Raw genomic sequence first — 16,238 nt, forward strand, 5'->3', positions numbered from 1 at the left:
GCATTAATTCCACACATTGGCATTTTCTAGGCTGGCAGCCAAGTGTATGCCTGCATTAGGAAAACATATGTATCCGTGTCGGAAGCAAGCCTGGGTTAATGCATTCACCCGTTTGTATTGTGCTCCCCATGTGAACCTCCCAGGGGGCCTGTAAAATAGAAAGCAGCAGCCGACGTGATGCTCATGGATAAGCAGCGCCATGCCCAGTTAATGGTCTTGAAAGAGCCTGTAGCTCATTGGTTGATCCCCTGAGGCTCAATTGCTGGTATCTTCAGTTAGGAGTCAGCAGAGTCTAGCCTGAAATCTGCTCCCCTGGCAGTCAGTGGGAACATTGATGAGCTAAATGGACCAGGGTCTGACCATGTTCCAAGCTTTCCATGTCTCCTCCTCCTCCTTCTCCTCCTCCTCCTTCTTTTTCTTTATTTTATTTACACCCATAGCTGTCAACCTTCCCCTTTTTTGCGGGAAATTCCCTTATTCCGTACTGTTTCCTGCTGCTTCCCGCTGCTATCCCGGATTGTTAGATATCCCGTAGACTGTCCCCGGGACAGGTGAGGCTGCTGATCCCTTATTTTCAAATCTGAAAGTTGACAGCTATGTTTATACCCCACCCATCTGGCTGGGTTTCCCCAGCCACTCTGGGCAGCTCCCAACAGAATATTAAAAACATGATAAAACATCAAATATTAAAAACTTTCCTAAACAGGGCTGCCTTCCGATGTTTTCTAAAAGTCAGATAGTTGTTTATTTTCTTGACATCTGATGGGAGGGCGTTACACAGTGCGAGCACTACTACCGAGAAGGCCCTCTGCCTGGTTCTCTGTAACCTCGCAGTGAGGGAACCGCCAGAAGGCCCTCGGAGCTGGACCTCAATATCCGGGCAAATGATGGGGGTGGAGATGCTCTTTCAGGTATACTGGGCCAAGGCCGTTTAGGGCTTTTAAGGTCAGCACCAACACTTTGAATTGTGCTTGGAAACGTACTGAGAGCCAATGTAGGTCTTTCAGGACCGGTGTTATGTGGTCTCAGCAGGCATTCCCAGTCACCAGTCTAGCTGCTGCATTCTGGATTAGTTGTAGTTTCCAGGTCACCTTCAAAGGTAGCCCCATGTAGAGCGCATTGCAGTAGCCCAAGCGGAAGATAACCAGAGCATGCATCACTCTGGCGAGACAGTCCACGGGCAGGTAGGGTCTTAGCCTGCGTACCAGGTAGAGCTGGTAGACAGCTGCCCTGGACACAGAATTGACCTGCGCCTCCATGGACAGCTGTGAGTCCAAAATGACTCCCAGGCTGTGCACCTGGTCCTTCAGGGGCACAGTTACCACATTCAAGACCAGGGAATCCCCCACACCCACCCACTCCCTGTCCCCCCAAAACAGTACTTCTGTCTTGTCAGGATTCAACCTTGATCTGTTAGCCACCATCCATCCTCCAAGTGCCTCCAGGCACTCACACAGGACCTTCACCGCCTTCATTGGTTCTGATTTAAAAGAGAGGTAGAGCTGAGAGGCAGAGGGCAACTGGATGGTCACTTTGGGAAGCAGGATGCTGAGCTCGATGGAGCTTTGGTCTGTTCCTGCAGCTTGCTGCTTATGTTCATCCTATAAGGCTGACCTAGTAACTAGAAAGGCGACTGCCTGGGAGCACCATTGCTCGCTGCTAGTGCAGACCTACTGAACTTCATGAAAGAAGGACACAATAGATAGCAGACCCTCTCTGTGTCCCTCTTTTCCAGGGACAGTCCCGGATTTACAGAAGCCATCCCAGTTTCTGATTTGATCCAGGAATGTCCTGCTTCTATTTAGGATGTCCCTGTTTTCATCAGAGAAATGAGATAAATAACTATACAACTTTTAGAAGACACCTGAAGGCAGCCCTGTATAGGAAAGTTTTATGATGTTTAATGTTTTGTGATGGTTTTTATATATGTGAGAAGCTGCCCAGAGTGGTTGGGGCAACCCAGTCAGATGGGCCGGGTAGAAATAAAATTATTATTATTATTATTATTATGGAATAGGATGTCTCTGTTTTCATCGGAGAAATGTTGGAGGGTATGAGACACACACACACACACACACGCTGCAAAAAGACAAGTGTTAGGCCACAGAATGGGGTGGGAATGGAAAAGCAGCAATGACTGTGTCCCCTTGCACCCCGGCAGCCATTTTGTGTTAGACCATGCCTCCATGGCAGCCATTTTGCAACTGGCACTTCCTGATGGCATTAGGAGCACATTTGTGAAGTCCTTGTCTGTCCAATGTCCTCTTCTTTCTTCTAAAGAAGTGCGATGAATTGTTGTAGTTAAGCATCCATTGCCTTTCTAAGCCTTTGGCTGAAGGAGCTTCTTTGTTGTTGCTGCTGCAAGGTTGTGTTATGAATAGAAGGGTATGAGCAATGGCTGGTAACGCTGCCTCTGTGATGAATCACAGCCACAGATGCCCTCCGTGACACCAGTTGGCAAAGCTTCCTGCTTACTGTGTGATTGCTTGCCTCCTTCATTTCCCAATAGCTCACTTTAACGAATGTGCCCCCTTGTCTCGCATGGTGAGCTTAGCATTGTGCGTGCAGCTCATTTAGGCTTTAAAGACTCTCCTGAGACGCAGTGGCACCAGGTAGCTTGGTGACAAATGAGACTTTGTCATTAACATCCAAAGGGTACAAACAGAAAATTAAATTGCCTTCTGCAACAAGTCCATGGAAAGCATCCCTGTACAGAAAAAAAAAGAAAAACATCTAGAAACACATTGTGATAATTACTGTCTAAAATGAAGAGCCTTGAAAACCTTCTATTTATGTGACTAAGTGAATCTGCAGTTAAGAACAGAAGAACATGAGAAGAGCCTACTGGATCAGACCCATCTAGTGCAGTACCCTTTTCTCCCAGAAACCCACAATCAGAATTCAAGCACAAGTTACAGTGGTGCCTCGGGTTACATACGCTTCAGGTTACATACGCTTCACTAAGGTTACACACTCCACTAAGCCAGAAATATTACCTTGGGTTAAGAACTTTGCTTCAGGATGAGAACAGAAATTGTGCTCCGGCGGCATGGCGGCAGCAGGAGGCCCCATTAGCTAAAGTGGTGCTTCAGGTTAAGAACAGTTTCAGGTTAAGTACGGACCTCCAGAACGAATTAAGTACTTAACCCGAGGTATCACTGTATACTACTACTCTTCAATAAAAGCTTGTGAGCTGCTTTGATAGCGTGTGTAAATGTCATTGAAATTCTACTCAATATGGATCCAGATTAGAGTCCAGTGTATAGTTAGCAGAGAAACAACTTAAACACGTTGCAGGATTCCCAGAAAATAGACCAGAGGCAATTCTATTTCATCCAGCAGAGCTTTACTGCTACTGAAGGCAAATGAGCATAATGGTCACAATTCCAACACATTCAGGATTGGCACTGTCCATAAGAAATCCAGTTGCAGCAGACTTAACTTAAACTTACAGTACAATAACATAATAAGACTAAACCTTAACACTAAGCATACTATGTACAGAACACCACACCAGAGGGAAAAGAGATAGAAAGAGAAAAGTGAAACCCAGGCTCCTTCTGGCCTTACTTTTATAGTCAGCATGACCTTGACAGAAGAGATAAGAGAACCAGTTTAAGCCATGATGTTTTATTCTGTTTTTAATCTGTTGGGAGCCGCCCAGAGTAGCTGGGGAAACCCAGCCGGGTGGGCGGGGTATGAATGAATAAATAAATAAATAAATAAATAAATAAATAAATAAATTATTATTATTATTATTATTAGCTGTACTTAGCTTCTCTGAAGAAATAACCCAAACATCATGAACCTTCTGCTTGTTTCTTTCACACAGAGAAGCTTCCAGCACCCTCTTGAATTAGGCAGAATAGGAAAGATCAATACTTTCTGCACTAAGAAAGGCAAACCGATGGTAAAGGTAAAGGTAAAGGGACCCCTGACTATTAGGTCCAGTCATGGCCGACTCTGGGGTTGCGGTGCTCATCTCACTTTACTGGCCGAGGAAGCCAGTGTACAGCTTCCGGTTCATGTGGTCAGCATGACTAAGCCGCTTCTGGTGAACCAGAGCAGCGCACGGAAACGCCGTTTACCTTCCCGCCGGAGCAGTACCTATTTATCTACTTGCACTTTGACGTGCTTTCAAGCTGCTAGGTGCTTTCAAGCTGCTAGGGTGGAATCGGGCAGAAAATCTCTGTAGCAAACAGCTGTATTAAGCTGTCATCTTTTAAAAGGAAAATAAAAATCTAAAGCTATGTTGTGGAATCCTCTGCTCCTCCAAAGTGGTGCCATGCCCTCAGCTGCAATCACAGCTATTAAAGGTAAAGGTAAAGGGACCCTTGACCATTAGGTCCAGTTGTGGCCGACTCTGGGGTTGCAGCGCTCATCTCGCTTTATTGGACGAGGGAGCTGGGATACAGCTTCCGGGTCATGTGGCCAGCATGACTAAGCCGCTTCTGGCGAACCAGAGCAGCGCACGGAAACACAGTTTACCTTCCCGCCAGAGTGGTACCTATTTATCTACTTGCACTGTAATGTGCTTTTGAACTGCTAGGTTGGCAGGAGCAGGGACCGAGCAACGGGAGCTCACCCCATCGCAAGGATTCGAACCGCCGACCTTCTGATCGGCAAGTCCTAGGCTCTGTGGTTTAACCCACAGTGCCACCTGTGTCCCTAAACTGACAGTGAATGTGTCTAAAACTGAGTACTGGTCCTTTGGGGCAGAAGCCAAGGAAACCCACAGTAGCTGCAACCAGAGTCAATGACAGGCAGAAAACAACCAATTCTGGCTAGGGTGGAATCCTTGCTCTCAAGCCACCTTAGTCAAACCAGTTTCGGGATGCATTCAGTACCAGGTGATCGGCTCTGAAATCTAACCTCACCAGCTCAGGGAAGCTGCAATGGTTGAATTGTCCTTGCTGTTTGATGGAACCGTCTCATCCCATGATTTCTAAAGCTGCCTCTTTCTAGAGATTTTGGCACCCCGCTAGGGAAACCATTGCTGTCGGTCTCGGTTCTCACCCAACTATTTATATATTCTTTTCTTGCACCCAGCTGTTTAAAAGAAACAAATTAATGCCCTTACTAGCAGGCTTCCTCACAACCATCACTTAGCATTAGAAGAGGTGGGTCCTTCCCTGCCTGGAAGAGACTCCTCAGAATGGATTGTAAAATGCCTTTGGCATCTGTTTCCTGGTTTCTTGTCCCGTATGCCAACAAGAAAGAGGCAGGCGCCCAGAAGGGCCCCCTGCAACCAGTGTTATTATACTGTCAAAGCTCCTTCCATTCCTGAAGAGATGTTCTCCTGCCTAAACAGCTCCATGTGCTTTGTCTATAATTCTCCCCTAAAGCCCCTCCTCCTCTCTCCCCCCACCTCTGCTTTGAAACCTGGAGTGAATAATCTGCATAATTTGGTGTGATTCTCACTTTTCCTGACAACTCCATGCTGCTTCTTATTTGTGACTCCCCTGCTTGGCAATGGGGAATAGCGGGGCAGGATGTCACAGTCAAAAAGACTGTTTCAAAAGTTGGGTGCTAACCCCCCCCCCCGCCAACTGGTGGCAAGATCCCATGGGGTTCCGGGTACTCAGCGGGGGTCTGTATTCCTTTGGAGAACTGAAACACGGCAGAGACTGCTGTAGCTTTAAGAAATATGGCTTATTCACCTTTTTACACTTGCAGTGCGGGTGGCGCTGTGGTCTACACCACTGAGCCTCTTGGCTTGCCGATCAGAAGGTCAGCGGTTCGAATCCCTGCAATGGGGTGAGCTCCCGTTGCTCTGTCCCAGCTCCTGCCAACCTAGCAGTTCGAAAGCATACCAGTGCAAGTAGATAAATAGGTACCACTGTGGAGGGAAGGTAAATGGTGTTTCCATGTGCTCTGGCTTCCATCACAGTGTCCCGTTGTACCAGAAGCAGTTTAGTCATGCTGGCCACATAACCTGGAAAACTGTCTGTGGACAAACGTTGGCTCCCTTGGCCTGAAAGCGAGATGAGCGCCGCAACCCCATAGTCGCCTTTGACTGGACTTAACCATCCAGGGGTCCTTTACTTGCAGCCTGCATGGAGGGAGTCCAGATCTTACAGCACGATCGTTTCAAGAGGGATTTGTATGCCACCAGCAGCCAGCCTGCTCAAGATGGATTTCAGTCTTCTTTCATCCCTTCTTTTCCCCAGCACACTTTGGTAACAGACTCTTTTCTGACCACCTCACACCCAGTTACACTGGAAACCTTCCAAACCCTTCCAGTCTCTGCTCACACCTCCTGGCGAGAGGAAGGACAATTCTCTTGTATTGTTTCTTAATGGCCCTAGTTTGGCCCTAGCTTAGCCAGGTCAAGAATTCCTCTGCAGCTTGTATTTCTCCCTTCACTGCCCAAATAGCCCCAAATCCTACCATTTATTAATTTCTAGTGCTTAGGGGGTGTTCCCCTCCCAAATCTATAACACCACATACCTTTGCTTGGGAATCAAGTAGAAAGGGAGATGTCAGAAAGCAATTGCAGCCTTCCTGGGGTTCATTGGTTTCAGAAGAGACAGAGATTTTCACAGTTTGAACAGTGGGGGCTGTTGCTCAATGGCTTTCAAAGCAACCTGCCTCCTCGGTGTCCTTTTGCACAGCTCAGTGCTTAAAAAAAAGAGTAATTGGTCTTTCTGACGGACTTGGGAATTGAGCACCTTCGTTCCATTTTTGTACTTGGGTCCTTGGAATAGAAACACAGACATGGATTAAAAAGAAGAAGAAAAAACCACGACCCTGAGCTTCTAACATGCTTGTTAGCAGTAGCAGAGAGAGCGTTAACAGCCTCCCAGAGGCAATGCCTCTTGTAAAGTCTGGCTCAGTGGAGGAGTCATGCTTTGCATGCAAAAGCTCCCAGGTCCAATTCCTGGCCTCTCCAGGAAAGGCTGGGGAAAGCTCTATTCCGCACTTTAAACAGTCATGCCTTCCCTGGAAAGAATCCTGGGAAATGCCCAGAATTATAGAAATAATAATAATAATAATAATAATAATAATAATAATAATAATAATAATAATAATAAAAAATAATATTTTTTTACTTATACCCCGTCCATCTGGGTGTGTTGAAACAATCATGGGGTTGAGTAAGTGGCAATATTACACACACACACACACACAAACACACACACACACACACACACACACACACACAAAAACACACACCTGTCTGTTTAATAATAATAATAATAATAGTTTGTTTATACCTGCCCATCTGGCTGGGTTTCCCCAGCCACTACGGGCAGCTCCCAACAGAATATTAAAAACACAATAGAACATCAAACATTAAAAACTTCCCTAAACAGAGCTGCCCTCAGATGTTTTCTAAAAGTCAGGTAGTTGTTTATTTCCTTGACATCTCATGGGAGGGCTTTCCACAGGGCAGGTGCCACTGCCGAGAAGGCCCTCTGCCCGGTTCCCTGTAACTTCACTTCTCGCAGTGAGGGAACCAGAAGGCCCTCGGAGCTGGACCTCAGTGTCTGGGCTGAACGATGGGAGTGGAGACACTCCTTCAGGTATAGTAGGCCGAGGCCGTTTAGGGCTTTAAAGGTCAGCACCAAGGCTTTGAATTGTGCTCGGTCGGAGCCAATGTAGGTCTTTCAGGACTGGTGTTATATGATCCCGGTGGCCACTCCCAGTCACCAGTCTAGCTGCCACATTCTGAATTAGTTGTAGTTTCTGGGTAACCTTCAAAGGTAGCCCCACGTAGAGCACATTGCAGTAGTCCAAGCAGGAGAGAGAGTTAGGAGAGAGAGTGCCCTGTTCACCTCGCAGAACTACAATCCCCAGAGTTCCATGGGAATATGGCAGCAGCATACCATCGGCTGCCAGCACCCAGTTGGAGGGCGGCATGAAAAGGACACAACAGCTCACGATGTCCTGCTAGGCCTGCAGGCTGGCAGGGTGTCGTGAGCTATGCACCCACAAAAAAACTGCACCCTGGGTGACAGCCCCCCCGCCCCGCCCCCATGCTATGCCTCTGGAGCATGTGACCTGTGGGATGTGAAACACAAGAGCAGTCAAGTACAACATTCCTAGAGTGAACATGTTTACACAGGGGGAGGAATGTTTGTCCAGCCAGCAGGTAAACTTCCTGTTTCCTTCTGGGCTGGGACAGACTTCCTCTGCATGTGACTGCGTGGCCTCACCTGTGCAGGTAACGACAAAAGCACAGGGCAGGGCAGCCATCTCTCTCTTTTTGACTACATGCATCGAAGAAGCAACATCTGCTTAGCCAAAGATGCTCTCTTGGCTCTAGCCAAGAGAGGACAAAGGGACTGTTTTCTTATGAGATAGCTTAGAAAAGTAACATACACCTAGAAACTAAGTCTGCCTTCTGGGATCCTATTGTGAACAGAATGATGTGTGAGTAAACCTTTTTATACTTTTATAGAAGACTGTGTCGTATCTTGTCATTTATGAAGGAATAAGGGGAAAATACCAGAACAGTTATTATAGAGGCTTTAGCAAGCCTGAGCAAACGCATCCACTGCAAGTTTAAAAAGGGGGATGTTACTCTGCTAAATTGTGGAACTTGTTAACACAAGTTGGAAAAGGATATAATCAAACAATATATCCTCTCCTGCATCCCTGAACATTCCCACATGACCTCTGTGGCTGCTCTGTCTGCTGTCCAAGGTAAAGACCCTGGTTCTATCTTCCTAGGGTTCTTTTTCTTTAAGATGGTCTTGAGCCTGGCAGCCCTTCAAATAAAGGACTCATAGAATCATAGAACTGTAGGGTTGGGAGGCACAGTGAAGGTCATGTAGTCCACACAGGACCGTCTGCAGAGAGAGTTTCCTTCTGCCAAGTAGGACGCATCACGGCCCTTAGTGTAGTATACCTCTGACCAAGTGAAGTCTGGGAGAAAACTCTGTAGACTGCATGTTTGACTCAGAACTGGTAACTTGACACGCACCACTCTCCTTTCTGTCACATATTCGGCTGCATGTCTTGCTGTCTCCTCTTGCCGCTGTGATCCCATCACTCCTCTGCCTTGCTAACTTCCTTGGCTTTCATTCATCTTTTGTATTAGAATGTTCGAGCTATCTTTCGTCTCAAGTGACTTCATTCACTCGCTGCTCTCTAATCTTTCATCTCTGCTTCAGCTCTACAGTTCCATCCTGCCCCCTCTCCTTTTTAGACAGAAGCAAACTCTTTACACGCCTGTGTTCAGCTCCCTCGGCCCTTATCATTGGAGTTCCCTTGCTATCGACATTTATTCTGCTGCTTCTCTGTCTGCATTCATTCCACTTCTTAATTCTTACCTCTTTCTTAGGCTTTTCCTAGATACGATTTCTGTTCACGGTTGACGTCTTTTTGTTCGGCTGTTTAACCATCCCTTCCGTTCCCCTTTCTTTAAATATCAAGTGTTTAAGATTGTGCTGTTTTGTTAATTTTAAAATGCCTAGCAGTAGGTGAGATATAAATAAAATACATAGAGATAAAATAGCAACCATTGTTGTAGCAGCAGCAACATAGGCGCCAGTGTCTTGCCTAGGTAATGGAATGGATAAGAGCCAACAAACTGAAGCTCAGTCCAAATAAGGCTGAGGCACTGTTAGTAGGTGGTTCCCTAGACTAGATGGATGGAAGGTCACCTGGTCTTGATGGGATTACACTTCCTCTGAAGTAGCAGGTTCATAGCTTAGGGGTACTCCTGGATCCTTTGCTGTTGCTCAAGGTTCAGATGGCATCAGTGGCCCGGAGTGCCTTACATCAGCTTCCGCTGTGTCCCAGCTACGCCCCTATCTGGACAGGGATACCCTAACTACTGTTGTCTATGCTCTGGTAACCTCAAGGTTAGATAACTGCAATGCGTTATACGTAGAGTTGACTCTGAAGACAGTCTGGAAACTTCAGCTAGTGCAGAAATCAGCAGCCAGGTTGCTCACCAGAGCAAGACGGTTTGAGCATATTACACCGATCCTGGTCCAACTGCACTGGCTACCAATTAGTTTCCGGGCCCAATTCAAAGTGCTGGTTTTGACCTATAAAGCCTTAAACGGCTCAGGACCGCAATACCTTAAGGACTGCCTCTTTCCATATGAACCTGAGATCATCTTCTGAAGCCCTCCTTCGTGTGTCCCCTCCTTGAGAGGTCCAGAGGGTGGCAACATGAGAACGGGCCTTCTCTGCAGTGGCTCCCCGTCTGTGGAACACTCTCCCTAGGGAAGTTCACCTGGCTCCTTCATTATACATCTTTAGGCGCCAAGGGAAAACGTTCCTTTTTAACCAAGCCTTTGGCTGACCTAATAAACATTCTATACCCTTTAAAATGTGGGTCTTTGGGGGAGGGGTGTTATTGGGTTGTTGTTTTTATTTTGATTATATATATTGTAGTTTTTATGTTGATCTTTTCTGTGAACTGCCTCTGGGTATAGGGTGTTATATAATTTCAATAAACAACAACAACAACAACAACAACAACATATGTGGGGACGGGGTTGAGGGCCTCCCTGCAATCTTGAGGGGCTGAGCCTCATCGGGCCCCTCTGCAGTGGTGGTGGACCTTGGCGGGCCCCACAGCCTCCTCCTGACATGTGCGACATCTCATGTGTGATGTCATTTGTTATGTACCGAAGTTCTCACCCTGGGCCAGCAGGGGGATACTGTAGATAGTTTTCACTCAGGTCCACATATGCAAATAAGGAACTGAAAGTGACGTTCAGTGATTGGATAGTTACAGAAAGTTGTTACTGTTGCTTTGTAGTTGAGCTCTATATAAGCAGCCTGGCTGAACCCTTCAGCCCAGTTCTGTTCTGGGCCTGTGAATAAACAAGAGCTGTTTGAAGAATCGCTGTGTCGTCTGATATGTTCACCCACAACTGAACAACATTCGCATGCGACGAGCAACCCCCCCCCCCCCAATGCTGAGCGGAACTCCTCACCTCTGTAGCAGCATGAACAATAGCTTATGCTATTGCTACTACCCATCTCCACTAGCCCCAAAGGCTATGTTGGAGAGAGACATTCATTCCCAGAAACAACACTGGGAACAACATGGCGTTCAGGGACGGGGAGCATGGAAGATGAAGGGCACCCTTCTCACCCTTAACCCGCCCCGCGTGCTTGCAAACAGTGCAATGCCCCTGCTACTAATAATTGCCGTAGTTTTTGCTCTATAAGACGCACCAGATCACAAGACGCACCTAATTTTTGGAGGAGGAAAACAAGAAAAAAAATATTCTGAATCTCAGAAGCCAGAACAGCAAGAGGGATCGCTGTGCAGTGAAAGCAGCAATCCCTCTTGCTGTTCTGGCTTCTGGGATAGCTGCGCAGCCTGCATTCGCTCCATAAGACGCACACACATTTCCCCTTACTTTTTAGGAGGGAAAAAGTGAGTCTTATAGAGCAAAAAATACGGTAATATTTGCAATATCCCAAATGCCTCTTCACCTTCCCTCTAGCTGAGGCATGCACACATGTTTCTATCCTAAACTGTTGGAAGGAATGCAGTTCTGAACATCTTCCCCTTCTTATTTTTAGGCTGTGAAGAGTTACTGAAGGATGCATTGTCTGCTGAGGGCCTCAGACCTCAGCGCTATGAGACGGAGTATGTGGATTACTACTACCAGGTAAAAGGAGTCTCTGTTTTTAAAACCTCTGTGTGGAATTGGTCGGCTGAGGGTGGGAAGTTGAGCATTCCAGCAATTTCTTCCACTTTACACAAGGCCTCTTTCTGCTCATGTTACCCAGTTGCATTTATGGATAGTGGATGTGGCAGTCATCAACTCAAGTTGAAAACACTGGGAGAGCCAAGCAATTTATTTGAAAATTTGAGGGCATTTCAATGGCCCTGAGTACTCATTCTATTTCTGGGCTCTGAGACTTATTGCTAGGGACAAGAAGTGTTATTTTCATGCAGATCAGCGTGCACAGGGTGAGGAACACCTTTGAGCAACTGGGAGATTGCAAAACTGAAAATTCTTTGTTGATGGAAACAGGGTTTGAGATGTAGGTTGCTCGAAAAGGTCGTGGTGGTTTCACATTTGGGATATGAAAGTACTTACAACGTTTTGCGTACCTTTTCTGACTTGAAGGTCTCTTGGTTTAGAGGAGGTCCTCTGTTGTCTAGTAGGTTGCACAAAAAATGAAAATGAGACCACAACCATTGACTCAGTGGAAGTATGATGGATGTGCACATCCTGTTTCATTTCTGATCGTAAACTAGATTCTAGTTGAGTGAGCTTTTCCCAAAACCAGATGTTTGCAGCTGGAAAGTTCTGCTTCAGTCATTGGTGGCACCTGACAGATGGATAGTGTGGTTCAAGACAACACCAGATGAAGTTTACTGAAGGGTACACACACTCAAACACTTATGGTGTTTTTAATATTCTGTTGGGAGCCTCCCAGAGTGGCTGGGGAAATCTAGCCAGGTGGGCGGGGTATAAATGATATTATTATTATTATTATTATTATTATTATTATTATTATTATTATCTGTTTCTGCTGCTCCTCCTCCAATCCTCTCCTGGTCGTCGGAGACAGTGGAGCAGGAGAGGTGGGGGCAGGAGGAAGTGGTGTGGAAGGCCTTGACTATACCAGCCAGACCTACCTCTCTCTCCTGCTGCACCTGTCCATCAAGCTCCAGCCAGGTGAGCTGACCTCCATTGCCGTTCAGCCACAGTTCTTTGAATAGGTTGCAAAATTTTGGCATGGCAGCATGTTGTGTTGGGGCCCCTACAGAAAACCGCTGAACTTGCCACTGACTGCCTGCTTGTGAAGGTGCTGAGCATCCTAAATCAGGATTCAACTCATAATAGGATTTGTCCCAGTGCTCAGAATTGAGAAAAAATGTGAAGGTGCAACCCAGGGGGTTGTCTGATGGAAACTACCCCTCAGACTAGGGACGTGGGTGGTGCTGTGGGTAAAACCTCAGTGCCTAGGGCTTGCCGATCGCATGGTCGGCGGTTCGAATCCCCGCGGTGGGGTGAGCTCCTGTCTTTCGGTCCCAGCTCCTGCCCACCTAGCAGTTCGAAAGTACCCCCAAATGCAAGTAGATAAATAGGTACCGCTTTCTAGTGGGAAGGTAAACGGCGTTTCCGTGTGCTGCGCTGGTGCTGGCTCGCCAGAGCAGCTTCGTCACGCTGGCAACGTGACCCGGAAGTGTCTCCGGACAGCGCTGGCCCCTGGCCTCTTAAGTGAGATGGGCGCACAACCCTAGAGTCAGACACGACTGGCCCGTACGGGCAGGGGTACCTTTTACCTTTACCCCTCAGACTAGGGTGGTTTGACTTTACTTCTTACTAAATGCAAGACGAAGTGTGTCTGAGATATGGAGCCTGCTAGAAATCTCCTAGCTTTCCCTTTAAAAGCAATTGCCGTGTTTTTCCATGTATAAGACGAGGGTTTTTTTATTAATAAATTGTGTTAAAAAATTGGGGTCGTCTTATACACGGATAGTGCAGAGGGGGGACGGGCTCAACAACTCTGGGCAATCCTCCCCCAAAAAAGCTTAACAGCTCTTGGCAACCTCCCCTCATTTTCTTAATGTATTGACTTATACAGTGGTACCTCGCAAGACGAATGCCTCGGAAGACGAAAAACTCGCAAGACGAAAGAGTTTTTCGTTTTTTGAGTTGGTTTGCAAGACGAATTTCCTTATGGGCTTGCTTCGCAAGATGAAAACATCTTGCAAGTTTGTTTCCTTTTTCTTAAAACTGCTTGAAGAGGTGCAGTTGCGACTTGACCGTGCTTCGCAAGACGAAAAATTCGCAAGACGAAAAAACTCGCAGAACGAATTAATTTCGTCTTGCGAGGCACCACTGTATTGTATTTTATGCTGTTTTTTGTTGCAACAATTAAGTGTTTTAAATTTGTTGTTAGCCACCCTGAGCCCAGTTTTCTGAACTAGGAAGGGCAGGGTATAAATAAAAATTTATTTATTCATTTATTTAATTTGGAGTCCGCCAAAATAGGGGGCAGCTTATACATGGGGGCGGCTTATACACGGAAAAATATGGTATTCTTTGGATTGTTGTTACCCTGTCCTAGTGCCTTGCATGCATTCTGCTTCTTGGGTGGCGATGAAGGGACTCACCGCCATGCCTGCTAACGTCAGTAAAAAAATATTTAGCACCATCCTTGGGGGTTTTAATTGGTCTCGATATGCACATAGACAGAGGAGCATTGTAGCATCACCAACGATCCTGCCTCTGCCAGGGGGTCTATTTTCTAGGTTTCCTTGTGCTCATCCTCAATGAAACAGAAATCAATAATTCCTGGGCTGTGCGCCATGCACTTGTTCTTTTCTATTTGCTGAGAGCTGCTGACAAAGAGTGTGATCCTTTGCTCTACTGCACAGAGACACATCACGCAGCATCAGACCTTGTGTGCTGGGTCCAGAGCAGAGATGATCCTGCTCTGCCCCCCCCCCTTTATATTACTATCCTATCTCCTTGCGCCTTTTAAACTTTTGCATATTAATTTTTAAGTTCCAGCACCGACTTTTTTCATGTATTCCTTAACGCATTCCCACTCTTTATTAATTTTTTGATTAGAGTAGCCTCTAATTGATGCTGTTAATTTTGCCATCTCCGCGAATTCAAGAAATTTGATTCTCCATTCTAATAATTCTGGTATTTTATAAGTTTTCCAATTTTTTTGCCACTATGATGCTGACTGCTGCGGTTGCGTAAAGGAATACATTCCTTTTATCCTTAGGGATGTCACTCGATACTAAACCCAGCAAAAATGCCTCTGGTTTTTTAAAGATTGAACTTCTAAATATCTTTTTAAGTTCTTCATGTATCGTAATCCAGAATTGTTTCACCACTTTGCACCCCCACCACATATGATACATTGTCCCCACCTCTGTTTTGCATCTCCAACTGAGATTTGATTGGTTTTTTTATACATTTTTGATAGTTTCACTGGGGTGAGGTTCATTCAGCTTTATAAGGGACTGCAGTGTAACGGTTCTAGGGGTTGCTCGTGTGTAAGCCTGTGCCAACACCTGGCTGGGTTGCCTGAGTGAACCTTTCCTGTCTGGACAGCCACTCACCCGTGGCTGTCTCAATCGCTGGCAGAATCCGTCAGTGGGCATTTCTTAAACTTCTTCCAGCAAAGAAGCTCTTTGACGCCCAGTCTCCTCCTACTCTCCCTGCGCGGAAGCCTTCTGCGCAAGGGGGGCGTAGGCAGCGGAGGACCCTTCCTCTCCCCGCTGGTCCCTGGCAAGGAGTCATGGGACCGCCTCGCCGATTCCCCCATCTGCCCCCCTTCTCCACTGGAGCTACGCTGCTTCCCTTCCCCAGAAGATGGGCTGCCTCTCCCAATCCAGGGACGCTCTCTGGGATCCCTCTGGAGCTTGCTCTCTCCCTCCGTCACTGATGGCAGTTCCCTGACATGCAGTTAAAGAAAACATACGCAAGGTAATATGGATTCACTCAAACACCAGCGTTTTCCCTCCTCCACAATTAATTAACACAACAACATCAACTCGCATTATGCTGCACAGAGTAAGACATCAAAATAAGACAGCGCTGAAGAGACGAGTGAGGGAGAAGAAAGAGCGGAGGGGAGAGGAATGAATGAGCAAACCAGTTACAGTGGTACCTTGGTTCCCGAATGGCTTAGTTGGCGAACAAATCTGCTCCTGAACACCGCAAACCCGGAAGTGTTTTGGCTGTCGGCATTGTTTCCAGGGCCAATCAGCCCATCAGAAGCCGCGCCTTGGTTTTCAAACTTTCGGAAGTTGAATGGACTTCCAGAACAGATTGAGTTCGAGAACTGAGGTGCCACAGTACTTGTACGTTGTTTCAGTTCTGTTTCAGTTTTTCTGCCCGGGAGAACCAGCAGAGCAATCCAAACTCTGCTTCGTGCCACACGGCATGGTTCTCTTGGGTGACATTTGACTAAGTCTGACTCGGAGGAGCCCAACTAAAATTAATGAACATTACTAAGTGGGCTTGATTAATTTCAGTGATTCTGCTCTGACCAAAACTTAGAATCATAGAATCATAGAGTTGGAATAGACCACAAGGGCCATCAAGTCCAACCCCCTGCCAAGCAGGAAACACCATCAGAGCACTCCTGACATATGGTTGTCAAGCCTCTGCTTAAAGACCTCCAAAGAAGGAGACTCCACCACACTCCTTGGCAGCAAATTCCACTGTCGTACAGCTCTTACAGTCAGGAAGTTCTTCCTAATGTTTAGGTGGAATCTTCTTTCTTGTAGTTTGGATCCATTGCTCCGTGTCCACTTCTCTGGAGCAGCAGAAAACAAC

The 16,238-nt window shown here is 46.6% G+C and overlaps 1 protein-coding gene across 3 annotated transcripts in view; it reads left to right on the plus strand.

The window, feature by feature from the left end:
- RAB11FIP4 (RAB11 family interacting protein 4) overlaps positions 1–16,238 on the plus strand; it is a 211,044-nt gene that overhangs the window by 75,761 nt on the left and 119,045 nt on the right. For all 3 annotated transcript variants that reach the window (XR_013391779.1, XM_028711385.2, XM_028711404.2), the window contains exon 3: positions 11,500–11,588. Coding sequence is in view for 2 of the 3 variants with exons in the window: in XM_028711385.2 (XP_028567218.2) it covers positions 11,500–11,588 (89 nt within the window). In the remaining variant the exon portion in view is untranslated. The remainder of the gene's footprint in view (positions 1–11,499; positions 11,589–16,238) is intronic.

This window comes from Podarcis muralis, chromosome 2 (genome assembly GCF_964188315.1).
Source record: "Podarcis muralis chromosome 2, rPodMur119.hap1.1, whole genome shotgun sequence".
Classification (NCBI taxonomy): Eukaryota; Metazoa; Chordata; class Lepidosauria; order Squamata; family Lacertidae; genus Podarcis; species Podarcis muralis.